Source organism: Peromyscus eremicus, chromosome 2 (genome assembly GCF_949786415.1).
Source record: "Peromyscus eremicus chromosome 2, PerEre_H2_v1, whole genome shotgun sequence".
Classification (NCBI taxonomy): Eukaryota; Metazoa; Chordata; class Mammalia; order Rodentia; family Cricetidae; genus Peromyscus; species Peromyscus eremicus.
Window position 1 is genome coordinate 110,203,831 of NC_081417.1, and position 17,771 is coordinate 110,221,601.

At 43.6% G+C, this 17,771-nt stretch overlaps 1 protein-coding gene across 3 annotated transcripts in view; it reads left to right on the forward strand.

The window, feature by feature from the left end:
• Positions 1–17,771, forward strand: part of Fggy (FGGY carbohydrate kinase domain containing) — a 404,108-nt gene that overhangs the window by 25,709 nt on the left and 360,628 nt on the right. For all 3 annotated transcript variants that reach the window (XM_059254544.1, XM_059254546.1, XM_059254547.1), the window contains exon 2: positions 5,855–6,071. In XM_059254544.1, coding sequence (XP_059110527.1) covers positions 5,871–6,071 — 201 coding nt within the window. In that variant the 5' untranslated portion in view covers positions 5,855–5,870. The remainder of the gene's footprint in view (positions 1–5,854; positions 6,072–17,771) is intronic.

Consider the following 17,771-nt stretch of genomic DNA (forward strand, 5'->3'; position numbering starts at 1 on the left):
CTAGAGGTTGGTTTTTAGCAGAGAATTTGTAGCGTTTACCACCTTCTAGGGATGGCTGAAATAGTTTTGTAAAGAGTAGTCCTGATTTCCAGCTCCCCCTCCTTTCCTCACGTGGCATTTGGGCACCTTTCACATTTGCTGAAGAATCAGCTGTGAAATCTGTGGTTTCCTGTGGCACATTTCTAATATTATTTATACAGGCCATTATTTAATGAACTGTATAAATGTTTGTCACATGGAGCAGTCTTTTTTATCATCAATGGGGGCAGGAGTCAGTACAGCCCATGCTGGGGACTTGGAAGGACTTGATTTTTCAGGCGTCTTGTAGACTGAGATAGTAGGTATGTCTCAGGACTTGTGTGCAGCCCAGCTTGAATTTCTCTTCATTATTTTTCATTCTTTTTGCCATCCAGGGGCCATGGCCTTCTTCCTTTCCCAACTGCCCTCCTGTAACAGCTGTTTTTCTTTTTAGAGTGTTCCTCTTTGCCTAAAAACATGAAATGAAACCTAAGTTCTCCTCATCATCATTCACAAAGCAGACTTTGGAACTGCTCTGACCTTGCCTGAAACCATAGCCTCTGTCTCTGTTAAGCCTTACCTAGTGTTCCCCTTTGAACACTTCAGCTTATTTCCCGGAGAAATGGGGCTCCCACTGCCTAGTTGATAGGGCTGCAGTAAGGAGTAAATAAAATGATGAAGTCAGGTGGGCAGTTTGTAGGGGAGCGCTCAGAAAGACCAGCTTTTGTGGCATCTGTTGTTGTTATTGAAGTTGCCAAAGGTTTGATTTGGTTTTAGATGAATGTTGTGGAAACTGCCCCAAACTCACCAATGTGGGCTGGGGTTTAAATCCTGGGGCTGGCTTTTGCTGCCTGTATGCTTTGGGAAGATTACTCCTGTCACTGAAATAAGCTCTTGATGGAAGCGAGCAACACAATGGTGATCCTAACCCCTTCTTCAGTTAGAAAGGGGAAATTATTTCCTTTCCATTAAAAATATTATTTCCTAATTGGAAAAGGAATGGTATTTTCTCTATTTCTTAGGTTTTTGTATCTTTGGGTACTGATTAAGATTGTAGTTCAGAACACCGTTATTTGTAGTTGAGGGACAAAGGGCACAGAGGAGGAGGGGCAAGGGACCTGCTTTAGTCTCCTGGCAGAGTTTTCATAACATACAGATCTGGTTTCAGGGAATCTTGGTGCTCAAGGGCTCAGTCTTGCTTGATTTCAGGTTCCAGGTGTGGAAACAACTTTCAAAGAGATTAAGACCACAATAATGGAGAAATGGTGAACCTGAATGTTGAATTAGGATCTCTTTCTTAGGAAAACATGAACAGGGAGGCTTGTGCAAATGCTGCTGGGAGAACCTCCGTGGTTCCCAGAGGGCTGTAGGCACCCTATAATATTTTATGGAAGTTGGAGGCCTGCTAGAAAGAGGCACTCTGGTGTTGTGGAAGGACAGTCTTTGAAGGTGGACAGCCTGGCTTCTGAGTTAGCTAACCTCAGCACAGTAGGCAAGGGCCCTTAACACAGTGCTCAGCCAATCATCATTTAGTAATGGAAGGCCATCAGAAGGCAGCGGGCATCTTAGGACAGGTTAAGGGCTTGAGAGGGACGGCTCATAGCCTCATTTAGTGATTGCACGAACTACTGGAGTATATTGCTTCAGCTAGCTAGGACTCCCCAATAAAATGGGGATGGTAATAGTTGTTTTTTCAGTGGTTTTCAGGATCAGGAAGTAGCAGTGTAAACAGGCTGCTTAGTAGAAGATCAAATACACAGTAAACATGGCACCTTTTAGTATTCCCCTAATGACGGTTTCTTATGATACTCAATTCATTCACTGGGTCCCAAGGGCTTGCTGAAATTCTACTTTGTGCCAGGCACTGGCTATCCTATGGAGACAAGGTCACAGTTTGAGGTAACTATAATGGTTATGGTATACTTTCCACAGGAAGTGAGGGCTCTCTTGAGGGTAGGTTCCTTTCCTAGATTTACAATCTAGTCTAGAGCAAGCCCACATCTGGTGTGTGGAAATCATTCTCTGGTTTTTCTTGGTGGTGGATGATAAGACATTGTTCTACCTGCCAAGGAATGTGGTATCAGAAGGAACCCAGGGTCAGCTCCATGGAGAATCTCTCTTGCCTTGGGGTTGGCAGCATAGAAAGAAGTCAGAATGTTCCTAACCAGGTGTGAGTAAGGCAGAAATTTTGTAGAGATTCTTCATTTCTTACTTATTTCCTGGTTCCTTTCAAGGTTTGGAATATTCTTACAAAGTTTTAGGCAAGAGCAGAAGCTGTTGACATTCTTGGGTCAGTGGTCAGATGGTTGGTTAATGCTGTCAGTTTGACAGAACCCCTGGGTATGCCCATGGGGATCATCTTGATTGCTTTAATTGAGGTGGGAAGACTGCCCACCACAAATGGCACCACTCTCTGGCTGGGATCCTGGGCCATGTGAATGGAGATGGGATGCTGAGCAGTAGTGTGCATTCATTAACTGCCTCTTTTCCAGTTGTGGGTTCAGCGTGACCATTTGTTACAGGGTACTACAGCCTTGATTTCCCCATCATGATGATGGCTTGGACCCTTGAGTTGTAAGCCAGAATAAACCCTTTCTCCCTTAAGATGCTTCTGTTAGAGTATTTTACTATAGCAGCAGAAGGGTAGCTAAGGGACATGGGAAGGAGCATAATGGGGATGGTGGAAGCAAGAAGGAACCCAGTTAAAACAAGGTGCCTGCAGCTGGTGGCAGGTGGCCAGGCCGTGTGAGGCAAGGCATCCCCTTGTGTTGTCAGTCACCTTGTCCTCAGTGGAGATCCTGGTGCAAGAACACCCTGATACTCCACCATATCCCATGAAGGAAGAAATGGATTCCAGGATACCCCTGACTATAGGAATGACTCTGATTTCAGGGAAGCTAAATACAATAAACAATGTTCTCTTAAAATGTTGCCTGTAAACATTTTAAGAAACTACTTAACTGGTTGATACAGGGCTTAGAAGCAACCAGCACACTACAAGACGCAGTGATGTGTATATAAGAATTGTAACTGACAGAGCATAGGCAAGGCAATGGGCACACTATGCTTCTGGGAGTGCCTCAGGCTCTCCCTTCTAGGTTTCTGTAAGCACCCTTTATGATGCACACACAATGTTGACATCATCTAATGTATTTCTCAGAAAGCAACCCTGTTGAGTGACACATGGCTGTATAAGCACAGACTAAGAAATTCAAACAACGGAAGTATGGCTCTTTTCATTTCTTTTATTGGTTCACTGATTCAGGAGTTCATTCAGTTAAACTATTATTGAAAACCAATTATAATCCAGACACTGTAAGGAAGTGGGGATGCAGAAATCAGTAACTTCCCTTTTTTTCAGGTTCAGTCTAATAAGAGAGATAGACATAAAAACACACCACCACCACTACCACCACCACCACCACCACACACACACACACACACACACACACACACACAAATGTGGTCCAGAATGACAGAGTTTGAAATGAAAGTATAGACACTGTACTGCATTGGCAGCCTTTGTACGTGTGCAAGGACAGCAAGAAGCACCCCCCACCCCGCCCCAGAGGTAGAGGATGGAATTGGGGAGGGAAGAGCAAGTGATGGGAAGAACCCCCAGCTGTGCAGAATGTAAGTATACTTCCAGGACTGTGAAGATATTTAGGACCCCAGTGGGGACAGGCAGGGCAGTGCTCATTGGGGTTAAAAAGCTCACAGAGGGCCTCGCTTGGTGAAGACCTCAAGCTGTCTAACTCTGTGGTGATGGCATTCTCCTTCCTTGAGAAAGAGCCTAACAGAGTGAGTAATCACTACAGTGTCCATCATGGCTTGATCCTGGAAACCTGATTGTGGATACTAGGAAATGAAAGGCTGGACACACAGATACAAGTAAAGAAAAGCCAGGACTGGTGGGCTGTGCACACTCCGATGGAGATGCACCACTGGTGTCTGGGCCGTGGAGGTGGGAGTTATAGTATACAGTTGTAGGAGGAAGTGTGGTTATTGTATACAGTTGTAGTGGGAGGCGGGGCTGTATTATATAGCTGATGGAGGAGGAGGCAGGATTAGGTAATCATGGTAGACGAGTCTCTATGGGGGAACAGTCTCAGGCTGCATACATCCAGGAGGAGGAAACTGCAGTTGACATTTTCCTATGGAGCAGGGGAAGGCTTTGGCATTCCCATAGGTCTGAGGCATTGCTGGTCCTTGACATGTCATACTCATGTCAAACAATACACATTCATTCAGGACTTCCTTTACGCTCGATAAACCACTAAGAGAAAGCAGGGAAGATGGGACGTGCATCTCAGCAATTATCTACTTCATTTAAATTTTTGTTTTTATTGACTTATAACTTAAAGAGAAGGTATCACTGCCGAGTGCATGAAGGAATGAATTTGAAGACTGGTACTCATGTTCATATGAACTGTCAAGGGAGGAAAGACAGGGAGACAGGAGGACCCACCTGCTGAGACTGGGAACCCTCTCAGGCTCGGGGGAGGCAGTGAGCTTCATTACTCCTGCTTCTCCATTTTCTTCTTCACCTGCCACAGAGCCAAAGGGAGCAAGCACAGATGGGAAATCATTGTGATTAAGTCAGAAGCTATCAGTTTAAATGAAGGTTTTTTTCCTCTCTCTTTTGTTTTTTTATTGGAATAAATATCCAGGAAGCAGTAACTGAACATCTGCTGGCTGACTAGTTTTAGAATCCCCAAGAGCGATGTGGCCAAGGAACCATCGTTTTTTGTTTTTTTTTTCCCTAAAGTTGAGGTGTACAGTGCTGCTCAGGTTAAAACTGGACCATAGGAGCTCCTACTGCCTGGCTGGCCAGAGGGGCAGCTGTGCTGTGCCAGTGAAGTCAGTGTCTGGAGCCTGCACCTCTGGAGACTGGAGAGTGAGAGTCCTGGGAGACTTCTATGCCATGTGGCTCATCCTGTGAGCAGCCTCATAGGCCCAGGGATTCCTGAGGGTCTCAGGTTTCCTCGTAACTCACCAGGGGTCTGTCAGGAAAACAGATCATCTAACATGCTCTTGATCCTGTCTCTCCAGGGTCTCCTCCCAATTCCCAGTCAGATCATGATGGCTGTGGTGTATCTGCTTCTTCTCAAAGCCATTATGTCAAACCTCTGCAGAAGAAAGGAGGCAGCCCGAGGTACAGGGTTGCACAGGTGGAGAGTTCAGGCCCAGCTGCCCCAGTGAAGCATGGGAAATGCCTTTTGTTTCCAGACACTGATTTTCTTGTCAGTGTCCTGTGGCCTCACCATCATGATGACCGTTTGCTGTTTAGGAGTGTGTGCACCTAGTGTGAAACAAGAAGCTACTTCTCTTTTTGAGTCTTCCTTGCTCCAGCAGCAGAACAGAGACTTCCAAGTACTTCCCTCCAGTCATAGAGAAGAGCGGAGAGCCTGTTGCTGTGTGCTCTGCTTGTCACAGGATACCTGCGAGGCTGACTGGCTGCATGACTGACTAAGACATGATGCTTGTTTCAGATCCAGTGCTGCTGTCTTGTGGGTTCAAATTCCCAGAGTAAACAGCCATCTCTTCCGGCTCCATCTCTGTTTCCTGTGACCCCCTCATTGTCCAAACTTTGCTCGAGCCGTTGTGTAACTAGGTGCTTAATGTCTGACTCCTGTCCAAGAATGGCGTGTGTTAGATGTGCCTGTTCTTTGACCACCTTGCTCGGTGCCAATAAAGTCTTCGATTATGTAGATAAATCATAGACAGTACCCGTTTAGGTAATTGGATTCCCTCTCCTGTCCAATTTGAAGATATTTCTTGGCTCTCTGTGCTGGCCTCTTGGTCTTCACATCGTGTTTGCACTTGTTTGCCACAGGTGAAGGGAGACCACGATGTCTGGTGGAGACCAGGAGCCAGGTCACTGCTATGTGGGCATCGATGTTGGAACAGGTAGTGTCCGTGCAGCTCTAGTGGACCAGAGAGGGATCCTTCTGGCTTTCGCAGAACAGCCAATTAAGAAGTGGGAGCCCCAGTTCAACCACCATGAGCAGTCCTCAGAGGACATTTGGGCAGCATGTTGCCTTGTCACAAAGGTAAGCGCCAAACCATGGCATCCTGTCCTTGTGCGTGGCTCCTCTTACTGAGCAGTTTTGTGTGTGCACACTTGGTGTTCACAGTGTGTTAGGGTAAGTTGAGGCACAGAGCTGGATGTCGTAGGCTTTGCCTTTCAGAAGCAAGCGTTCCAGGTACTGGGAGGGACAGACAGCTGAAATGTGCGGGAGGACTGCTGCGGCCAGTACATAGAGGGAGAGCTGACTCTGAGGGCAGGGGGTGGGGAAGACAGGGTAGAGGATGCCGAAGCCTGAGAGGCAGAAAGGAGGAAATGAGAGTCATGGCAGCACCCAGTGTGCCTCTATTGTATGCCAGTGTGCTAACATACCCTGTGGTCGAACCTTTGTAACTGCCTTACAGCTAGTACTACCCTGATTTCATTTTTCTCCGGGAAGCATGGGAATAGAGAGTGCTAGCCAGCTTACCTGAGCTCAGGTTAGCAGTTAGTAGTCAGTGACCAGCGGCTGCAGGGCAGGGACCTAAATATCTGACCCCTGTTCACAATGAGCTTCGTGTCCTCCCAATTGGACACACAAGGGGCACTGCATGCTGGGCAGGAGAAAGAACAAGGGTAAGCCATAGGGCCAGGAAATCATGGCATGCTCTAAGAAAGCTGGGCATCTTCATATGAGCCCCTCCCACCCCCCTACGCTCGTCTAGAGTGGCCTGTGATAAGACTGCACTTGCTGGTGTCAAGAAGGAAGTGGTGCTGGCTGTGACTAGTTTGAATTGGAAGTCTGTGCTGTTCAAATGACTTTATATTCTGATGATCATTAACAACAGGCATTCTTTTATCTCCCCGCCCCCTAGAGGAAAAAATGAAGTCCTGAGTTATGTTCCTTCTCCTTCTTTCTAGTTGAGGTCCTTAAATATTCATGAAGTGCTTGGTAATTTTCAGTGGACAGTCCCCCAATTTTTTTCTGTATTGATTGGTCTGGTTAAACTTTGATGAGCTCTGGGCAGCTGTTAGTGCCACTGGAGAAAATTGCAGAGGGGTGGGTTGGGCCACCCAAGCACTCTGCAGAAATCAAAGAGGGGTCATCATCTCTTCTGCCTGTTTAATTTTCCTCTTTTCTCCATGCTCCCAGCCCCTGCCTCCATGAAAATCTTCTGCTCTTTGCCCTTGGGTCTCTTTTGTTCTTCCAACATTCTTGCCATTAAGGAAATTGTCAGGAAAAAAATATAGTTCCCCAATGAAGAGCTCCCTTAAAGCAGGTCTACTCCAGCACAGCTTGGTTTAATGGCAGACTTTTAATCATGTCCCAGTGGTGGCCAGCTCATCATTTGTGTCAACCCTGATAGCCACAGAAGTGCAGGGCATTAGTGCTCAGCCATGCCTCTCACTGCAGTAGATCTGCAGAGAGCCCATGGGCCTTAGGCCAGGCCTCTCACATGGTGTATGAGATGTGGAGGTGTGCCTGAAGTGTGGTGTGTCTGCCCGGAACCTCATTCGAGCAGGAGCTCTAAGGGGGAGGCATTTTTGATACATTAAAGTATGCATTCTGCTGTCGAACTGCCTGAGTGGGAGCTCCTGTTCTAGCATTGTTTAGCTTGTGATCTTGGACCAGCTACCATTTCTTGCTCAGTTTTGTCTCTACAAAAGAAGGTTAATAAGGGTCCCCAGCTTGATAAGGTTGTTGTGATGATGAAATGAATTAAGGCATACCAAAGGTCCCAGCAGGGCCAGGGGTTAAGCAATCATTGTTGCCTGTGGCGGTGAGAACACAGTGAGCAGAGCTGGGCGAGTGGATTTCTGAGACAAAATGCTAGAAGCTCAAGTGCAAAGGATGGTACCTCTTGGGAGTATTCACCCCTTTCCTCTGGTTAGGGCTCCTGTGGAAGACTTTGAAAAGCATTGGTTTAGGCCAGTGGTTCTCCACCTTCCTTTTGCTGTGACCCCTTAATACAGTTCCTTGTGTTGTGGTGACTCCCAACCATAAAATTATTTAGTTGCTACTTCATAACTATAAGTTTGCTGCTGTTATAAATTATAATGTAAATATCCGCTATGCAGGATATCTGATATTTGACCACCCAAAGGGTCATGAACCACAGGTTGAGGACCACTGATCTAGGTCAAGGGCTGGCATCCCTTCTACTCTGGCCTGTTTATGTTTTCTCACTGACTCCGGGAAGCAGAGATCTTGAGAACAGTTGTGAACTTCATTTTCTCTGTTTTTTTTTTTTTTTTTCTGTCATGTCCTGGGAGATTAACTTTTTCCCTTAGTTGAATTAATAACAATAAAAGTAACAGTAATAATGACAAGGTGGTGATGATGATGATGATGATGGTAGCTTGCATCCCTTGGTTATTAATCATGTTCTAGATGCTGTGCTCAATATCGTGTGCCCATCACTTCATTTTCTCCTCATAACAATATTTGTAAACAGTTTTTCTTCTTTTGAAGATGCAAAAAGAGGGCTTTGAAGTAGTTCAGAAGCAACAAGGGGTCTTAAGATGACTCAGAGGAAGGCCTTGAGGACCTCACCCCTCCCTCTCTCCAGCCTCAGCCCCTCCCTGTGACTCCTACTTGGAGTCAGAGGTGTTTTAGGTTGCTGGTGTGTCAGAGGCCAGAAGCTCACCTTGCTGGCTAGTGTAAGCACTGCATGGTAGTGCCTTTACCTGGCTGTTGCTCAGGGGGAAAATGTGGGTCCTTAAAATCGACATGCCTTTGTTGGGCCAGTATCCAGCACACCTAAAACATTCTCTGGAAACATGGAAGTCCTAGGAGACACACACACAGTCCCTGATCTTAAAGGGTCCACAAATCTATATCATTCCAAGGAGATAAGGATATCACAAGTTTTTAGATTACTGAATTTCCACTGAGAACAAGAAGATAAGCTGAAAGAATCATGTAGCTAATGGCCATTTGTTGAATGTTGTTCTTTTTTGAAATTTATATTATCTGTGTATGTGCATTTGTGTGTATGATGTGCATATGTTTGTAGGGGTACACATTTGTGTGCAGTGTGCATATGTGTGTGTGCATACAGGTGTGCATGGGTGTGTGTAAAAGCTGGAAGACATCCTGGAATGTCATTCCTAAGGAGCCATGCACCTTGCTTTTTGTAACAAGAGTATCTCCCTGGGGCCTGAGCTCGTCTAGTAAGCGATGCTGTCTGGCCATTGAGCCCCAATGATCCTCTTGTCTCCACCCTCCAGCACTAGGATTGAAAGCAACAAGCCAACTTCTTGACATGGGTACTAGGCATCAAACTCCGGTTCTCGTGCTTGTAAAGCAAGCACATTACCAACTGAACCATTTCCTTAGCCCCAGATATTGTTATTTTATTTAGGCTGAAAATATTTATGGAGCACCAACTGTATGCTATACTCTTTGTTGAGCACTGGAACATATATAGAGAAACATCACAGGTTCCCTGCTCCTAAGGATGAAATACCTTATCTGAATGGGAATAAAACCCCACAAACATATGAAGCTAATGAAGTGCGATTTTGTTCTAGGTTGGTGCTCTCTGTATGGACAATGAAGAGAAGGGCATATGGGGTTGAGCAGTAATTTTAACTTCTTATATACAGAGAATCACTATAGTTTGCAAAACACTTCCATATGAATTCAGTTATGCTTACAAGGTAAATAGGGGCAGGGCTGTTGTTTCCATTTCCAGGGTTCCCAGGTAGTGATGGCCCAGGCTCATGTGGGAGAAGTCTGTGTGTTCTCTGCTCCCAGCACCTACTGCCCACATCATTTTCAGAGCTAAATACACGTCTTAGCTTCTGTGCTACTTCTCTAATCTCGTCTCTTTCAGCTAGAGTGATGGTTTCTGTGTTTAAACTCTCTTGTTTCCATCGTCATTCTCTCTGGGTCATTCTTGATGTGCTCCTGGCTCTCAGTTCTAGCCCCCATCCCCTGTCCTGTGTTCAAATATAGAACCCCTCTGCCCAGAGCATCTTCTTGCCTTTGACTGTCAGGATCAGAATTTTGCTAAGGAACAAATGGAGATGAAGTGAGAGGCTGGGGGAAGAAGGTCTCATGGGATGTGGTGGCAGTGGAGGAGACAGAGGGGCTTTCAGAACTTCAGGTAGTGGAAGAACTTTTGGACCACCATCATCAAGGCACACCACTGTACACCCCTGCACTATGTCAAATCCAGGACTAGATTTTTTTCCTTTTTACTGTTCACTGCAGGAGGTGTTAGACAATTCTGTCTTGGGGTCTTGTATGTAGCATGCTCCATATAAGTTGTATTCCTTTCATTGCTGTTCCTGACTCAGAACCTCCCCCTTGGCTGCATCCCTACTAAGAACACTGCTAAGAACACTGGGTCAGTTGCTTATTCTTGAAAGTCCTTCCTCCCTCCAGATGCCCCATGTTGAAAACTACCTTTCCTTCCTCTGGCACTTATGATCCTTTTCACCAATCAGCTTGACTAATCAGGGGTGTATTATACCTACGCTCTATCATTTATTTGACTCATTGGCTATTTACCTATGCCAGCGGTTCTCAACCTTTAGCTCATAACCCCTTTGGGGGATTGAATGACCCTTTCATAAGGGTTACCTAGGATCATTGGAAAACATAGATATTTACATTATGAATCATAACAATAGCAAAATTACAGTTATGAAGTAGCAACAAAAATAATTTTATGGATGAAGGTCATCACAACATGAGGAACTGTATTAAAGGGTCACAGCATTAAGAAAGTTGAGAAACACTGACCTATGCTAAAATGTCATCTCCTAAAGAGCAAGAATTAAAGAAAAAAATATTTTGCTCTCCAATGTTTCCCAAATATCTGTATGAACACAGCCTGACCTAGAAGGACTTGATTGTGCTTTCCAAGGACCAGCTGAGTGAGTGTGCGGGTTTTGCAGCTAATGGGATGATGGGACCCCAGGGCATCTGGGATTACATAACTTTATGCATGCCTATGCAACTGACAAAGACATTCAAATCCATATTTGAGAGAGTGCAGTACCAGCCCCCTGGACCTCCACTATGAGCTGGATTCTGTCCATGGTGCGCCAAGACTTTGACCCTTGCTCTCAACAGAGCTGAATATAAAACTTGACCTGCATACTCCCATTTCTCAGTGTGTGTGCTGGGGGCTTCTTGGGAGTGCCATAGCTACACCCAGTATGGCAGAGCTTGCTGATTTAAACCACATGCAGGATTGAAGCCATTCCCATAGTAAGAACAAAAGATGCACAGTCCCTTCCCCCAAATTCTTGTTTGCTGCTTCAGAGCTGCAAGTTGACAGTAGTTAGACAGGGATCAGTTTCCCCAATAAAGCTTCAGCAAACCTGGTCCCTGGAAATTCTTTAGAAGAACGACGTGATTTGTCTCTAGCAAGGGAAATCTCTTTCTGTCAGATTTCTGGAATGACCTTACTACTCTTTCTTCCCCCACTAACAAGACTATAAATAAGAGTTCATGGCTGAGTCCCAGAGGCCTCGTGATAATGCGACTCTGAAAGCAGCTCTCTGGGATAGGCTAGGAGGGGAAGGTGGGGAAGAGGGTGTCCTTTGGTGTGGAGAGTTATGCTTGTAAGGTATATCCTTGTAAGGCTAGCTAAGTTAGACTTAATGTGTAACACCGTTATTTTATCAATTCCTCTGAATGGCCCCTTGTAGAAGTGGAGATATGGAGATTTTACCTCTGAAAAGCTGTGATTTGAACCCAGAGCAGCTTAGGCCTCAGGGGATTTATAAAATAAATTGAGAAACCATTATCTTTGGTCTTGGTAGAACGTTACACTCATAAATCCTCACAAAGATTTGAGTCTGCAGTTTGCTGTTGCTTCTTCTTTGCCTATCATTTGTATTTGTGTTCATATAAGAGAACATGCTGTACTTGGAGCATAAAACACCTTAAGGAGATACAATTAATGTAGCGTTGGGTGGGCTCTCTGCTTTTCCATGGAGATGCTCTGATTCTGTGGTACTGAAAGCCCCCAAAGCCTGCAATCTTCCCTATGTGGTTCCCTTACTTCCAGGAAACCAAGTCTCAGAAAGACTGAGATCAGTGCAAAAGTAGGAGAGTTGAGACCAAGACGTGGCTGGCTGTTGGATACCATTCCCGTGGCACCTGCTCTGGGCTTTCATTGAGTCACTCATATTTTCTCAAACTTCCTCTTTTGACTAACTGCAGGCTCTGGGACATGAGTGAGCCCATTGATGTGCACTCTGGGCACAGAGGCCAGCAGAGCCACACAACAAGAAGATTTTAGGACCGGCTTGTCATTGATGGATGTCTCATGTAACCACAAATGTATAATATATTAAGTTTTTCCTTTAGTGTGCTTTGTAAGGATTAAATTCAAGGGACTAAATAATGCACATGGCATAGTCGATGCTTCATATATTGCAACATTTGAGAATATGTTGCTCATATTACTTCAAAAATAGAATACTGCTTTTGTTGGAAATCTGTAATAATTGTATGTTGCTCTTTTGTGGTGCATATTAAATACTAAGAAATGGGATCCTAGATCTCAAGTCTAATAGTCCCAGCAGGGCCAAGTTTTACATTTTAAGATGAATTTAAAACTCCAAGTCCGGGGATGCTGGGGAGATGGCTTAGTACAAGCATGGAGATCTGAATTCAGATCTCCAGAAATACACACAAAAGGTGAGCAGGGAGGTGTGTGCCTGTTACTCGTGTCTTGGGTATTGGGGAAAGTGACAGGGGTATCCTAGTGTCTCTCTGGCCAACCTAGCCAAAATGGCAAAACCCAGGTTTAGGGAGAGACACTGTTAACAAATAAGGTGGACAGTAATAGGAAAAGATCCTCCACACACTCATGCATGTACAGATGCATCTGCACATACGTATGCTTCCCACACATATACACCACATTCACAAACATACAGGAAATAAATTTTAAAAATCCACATCCAAGGTCTCATCTTTGGCTCAAGGCAAACTCAGCTGAGAACATTAATAAAACAAATTAAAAGGAAAACAAAAGCCAGATTCTATTGCTTCCAAGATACAATGGTGTGGCAGACACAAGGTAAACATTCTAATTCCATAAAGGAGAAATAGAAGAGTAACTGGATCAAAGCAAGCAAGTCCCAAGCCCTGCAGTACAGATGTTAAATCTGAAAGCTTAAACTTAATGTGATCAGGAATGTGTAACATGAATCTTAACAGGTCTTACTGATAAACAAAACCCAGAGCCAGATATTAGGGTCAAAGCTGAAAGATCAGAGAAGCAGAGCAAGCTACAAATTCTTACCTCTACAAAATCCTCAGTCTCAAGAGAGAGACTTCCTGTTTACTCACGCTTTACATATCTTTCTGTGCCCTGACATCTTACGTCCTTTCTGGTGCTGGGATTAAAGGCGTGTGTGCTTCCCAAATACTTGGTAGCAAAGGCATGAGATCTCAAGTGCTGGGATTAAAGGTGTGTGCCACCACTGCCTGACCTCTATGTCTAATTTAGTGGCTGGCTCTGTCCTCTGATCCCCAGATAAGTTTATTGGGGTACACAATATATCACCACAGGAATGGGCCCCTAAGTCTCAGGAAGTCTTGTTCTTCATAAATTGGCTGGTCATAGGCCATCCCTGGTTCTACCTTTCTTCAACCTTGCTGCAGCCTCTGTCCAGAGCTCCATTAGGCATTTTTTTGAGAGGATATTGAAACTGTGACAAACTTCTGCCCAGTTTCCAGGTTGTCCTTTGAAATATCAGTGCATCTTGTGTGCCAGCAGAACCAGTACCACATTATTTTAACTGGGCAAAGATGCGTTACATTTTTTTTATGCTGCAGAATATTACTTTAACTATGTAAAGGTGTGTTACATTTGTTTATGCTGCATTTGTTGAATTACGTAAAAATGTGTTGCTCTTTGGCCTTGCTTGCCTAAGGCACCTGATTGGTCTAATAAAAAAGCTGAGCGGCCAATAGCTAGGCAGGAGAGGGTTAGGCGGGACTGATGGGCAGAGAGAATAAGTAGGAGGAGAAATCTAGGCAGAGAGAAGGTGGAGGAGAGAACGAGGGAGAAAGAGAGGGACACACCTGATGCCAGAAGCCAGGCAGCTGCCAGGCAGACCCGGAAGCAGAAAAGTAGGACAGAAAGAAAGAAAGGAAGGAAGGAAGGAAGGAAGGAAGGAAGGAAGGAAGAAAGGAAGGAAGGAAAGAAGGAAGGAAGGAAAGAAGGAAGGAAAGAAGGAAGGAAGAAAGGAAGGAAGGAAGGAAAAAAGGAAGGAAGGGAAGAAAGAAAGGCAAATTATAGATAAAGAGAGCTCTTATTAAAAAAAGAGCTAAGCTAAGGCTGAGCATTCAAAACTAATAAGTCTCCATGTCATGATTTGGGAGCTGGTTGTTGGCCCAAAGGAAAAACCTTGGTACAATATAGTCACCACCAAAGGCCACTAACCTGGGACTGTTTGAACCACAGCTGCAATTGCCATGGCGCCCTTTGTTGATGAAAAGAGGGAATGGGATCCTGAGGTAGCTGTGAGCACCCGGCCCAAGAAGAGTGCTCTGGGCATGATCCCTGAAGTAGACTTGGCAATCGGTGTCTTTGAGCTTGTTACAGGAGTGTTGGCTCCTAGGTTTTTGAAATGCCCTCAGGGCCTCTACAATTATGTTGACTATCTGCCAATCTCTTTAACAAGTCACTCACATTGATGTCGTTTTTTTTTCATTATTCTGTCCCTAACTAAGGTACAAATTTTTGTAAAGATGTCCAACATCATTAACCATTAGGGGGAATACAGATGAAAATCACAATCAGCTTTTTCCAGAGTGGTCATGTTTTGCATTTGTGCCTGCAATTCTTGGAAGTTCTAATTTCCCCATATTTCTTTAGTATTTGACATAGGATATTTTGAAGAGACTGTCATTTTAACAATGTCGAATTTTCTGATCATGGCTTGCTTCTTTATATGTACCCTTTGTAGCAGTGTTCTATTGTCTCAGGGTATAGACCTTGAACTTCTTTTTGTATTAAGGAATATTTTGTATTATTTGACAATTTCCTATATGTCTACAGTGTGTCTTAGTTAGGGTTTTCTAGTGCTATGAAGAGACACCATGACCACAGCAACTCTTATAAAGAAAACATTTATTGGGGTGGCTCACTTACAGTTTCAGAGGTTCAGTCCATTATCATCATGATGGGGAGCATGGCAGTGTGCAGGCAGATGTGGTGCTGGAGCTGAGAGTGCTACATCTTGCAGGCAACAGGAATTCGACCGACTGTCACATCTAGGGAAGCTTGAGCTAAAGAGACCTCAAAGTCCTCCCCACAGTGACACACTTCTTCCATCAAGGCCACATCTCCTAATAGTGCCACTCCCATTAGGGACCATTTTCTTTCAAACCCACCACACAATGTGTCTTGATCAAATCCAACCCAAATACACCTGTTCCACTCCATCTAAATCCCCCAAATATTTCCTCCTTCCATCTTAATTATTCCTTCCTTCCTCCTCCTCCTCTACTTCTTCATAATCCGCTGAGTCCAGTTGGTCCTGTGTGCATGGGAATGGGTGTGGGACCACTTTCCAGAGCTGAGAATGAGCAACCTACCAGCACCATCCTTTGAAAAATGACTCCTCCTCTTCCAGCAGCAACCAATTGCTAGCATCTCAGGGGTGGGTGGGGTCTCATGAGCATATTGATAGGCTCCGTCTTGTACAGGAACCCAAAGGGCTATGACTTCATGGGTGTCATAGCCATGTCATATCCAAGGACATCATTTCATAGCACTCAACCCCATCTTACATTCTTTCTGCTCCTCCTTCTGAGATGTTCTGAGTCTTGAGGGGGGGGGGATCTGATATAAATCAGACCTTCAACCTTGATCTTGAATATTTTTATGTTGTTATTAATGGGATTATTTTCTTAATTTTGTTTTTGATACATTAGTTGCTATGGTGTAGAAATACCACTGGTTTTTATTTGTTAACCTTCAATCTTGTGGTCTTATTGGATTTACTTATTAGTTTTAGTAGCTTTTTAAAGATTTTATTTTTAAATTTGTGTGTGTATGTGTATGTGTGTGTTTGTGTGTGTGTTGTTCACATGAGTGCATGTGCTCTTGGAAGCCAGAGGCATCAAATCTCCCTGGAGCTGGAGTTACTAGCAGTTGTAAGTTACACCAATGTTAATGTTTGGAACTGAACTCAGGTCCTCTACAAGAGCAGAAATTACTCTTAACCCATCTCCCAAGGCCCCCTGTAGTAATTTTTTAAAAAGTATATATATATACACACACACACACATACATAAACACACACATATTAGTATTTTCAGCATGTGAAATCGTATCATTGGCAAAGGAATACTTTTAGCTTTTTTTTTTTATAATTTGTATTCCTTTAATTTATTTTTCTTCCCCTATTTCACTGGCCCTGAATGCTAGCACAGGATGGATAGAAGTGCTAATGGAAATGTCCTTACTTTGCATCTATTGGGGGCAATAATGAATCTTACTATCAGTTATGATGTTAGCCCTGAGTTTTTCTGAGGTTTTGCTCTTGTTTGTATAAATTCCATTCTTTTAGTTTTTGATTCATTTGTTGCTGTTGTTTTGTTTTGGAGTGTTTCGAGGTTGTAATTTCAGGTTTGTGCTGTATTCTGTTAACATATGTCTTACATTAATTAATGATTATTAAGCCGTCCTTGCAAATTTTGGGTAATTACACATGGATGTCAGTTTTATGTGGTGTAAGATTTGGTTTGCTAGTGTTTTGCTGTTTTTGTACCCACGTTTGTAACAAATACTCCTCTGTAGTGCTCCTTTTAATGCATTTCTAACTAACATTAATGCAATGCTGACCCTGTAGGATTTGCTGGACATGCTTTCCTCTGTGATCTGTTCTAAATGTCTGACATTGGTAAGGGTTCCTCCTTAAATGTTTCATAAATTTCACCAGAGAAAGTACTTAGAACTGGAGTTAAAATTGAATTTTCTATCTTTTAAGCATAAATTTTGTTTTTTCAAAAAAATATGCTTCTCAATTTATTATGTAGCTTTGATCGATTTCCATGGCCTTCAAATGGTCATGATTGATGATTTTATCCAGTATTATATTTTATTTTCCTAGGAAGATTTGCTAACCCTGTCATAACACTGTGCCCAGAAATTTCTTCTTTGTGTCCCTTTTTAGTTTCTGTTTTCTATTATATAAATACAGCATAATTTACTTAAAAATCATTTATTGGGTTTTTATATATATTGTTAGCAAGTAGCCATATTATATATGACTTTGTTTACTTAAAGTCATAATTTTCTAAGATATATTCCCAAAAGTGATATTGCTGGGCCAATAGTTATAAGTATATTTTAATAGGTACTGTCAAATTACTTTCCAATTTGTGCCCAGTAATTACTTTGCTATAATAATGTTCAAGAAGGATTACTTCTAAATTTCTTTAAAAAATTAGTTGGTGTATATTAATTATAGACAACAATGGGTTTTATTGTGCCATTTTCACACATCTGTGTAATGTGTTTTTTTTTTTTTTTTTTTTTTTTTTTTTTTTTTTTTTTTTTTTTTTTTGGTTTTTCGAGACAGGGTTTCTCTGTGTAGCTTTGCGCCTTTCCTGGGACTCACTTGGTAGCCCAGGCTGGCCTCGAACTCACAGAGATCCGCCTGGCTCTGCCTCCCGAGTGCTGGGATTAAAGGCGTGCGCCACTACCGCCCGGCGTAATGTGTTTTGATCATATCACTCCATCCCGCCTCTGTGGATCCC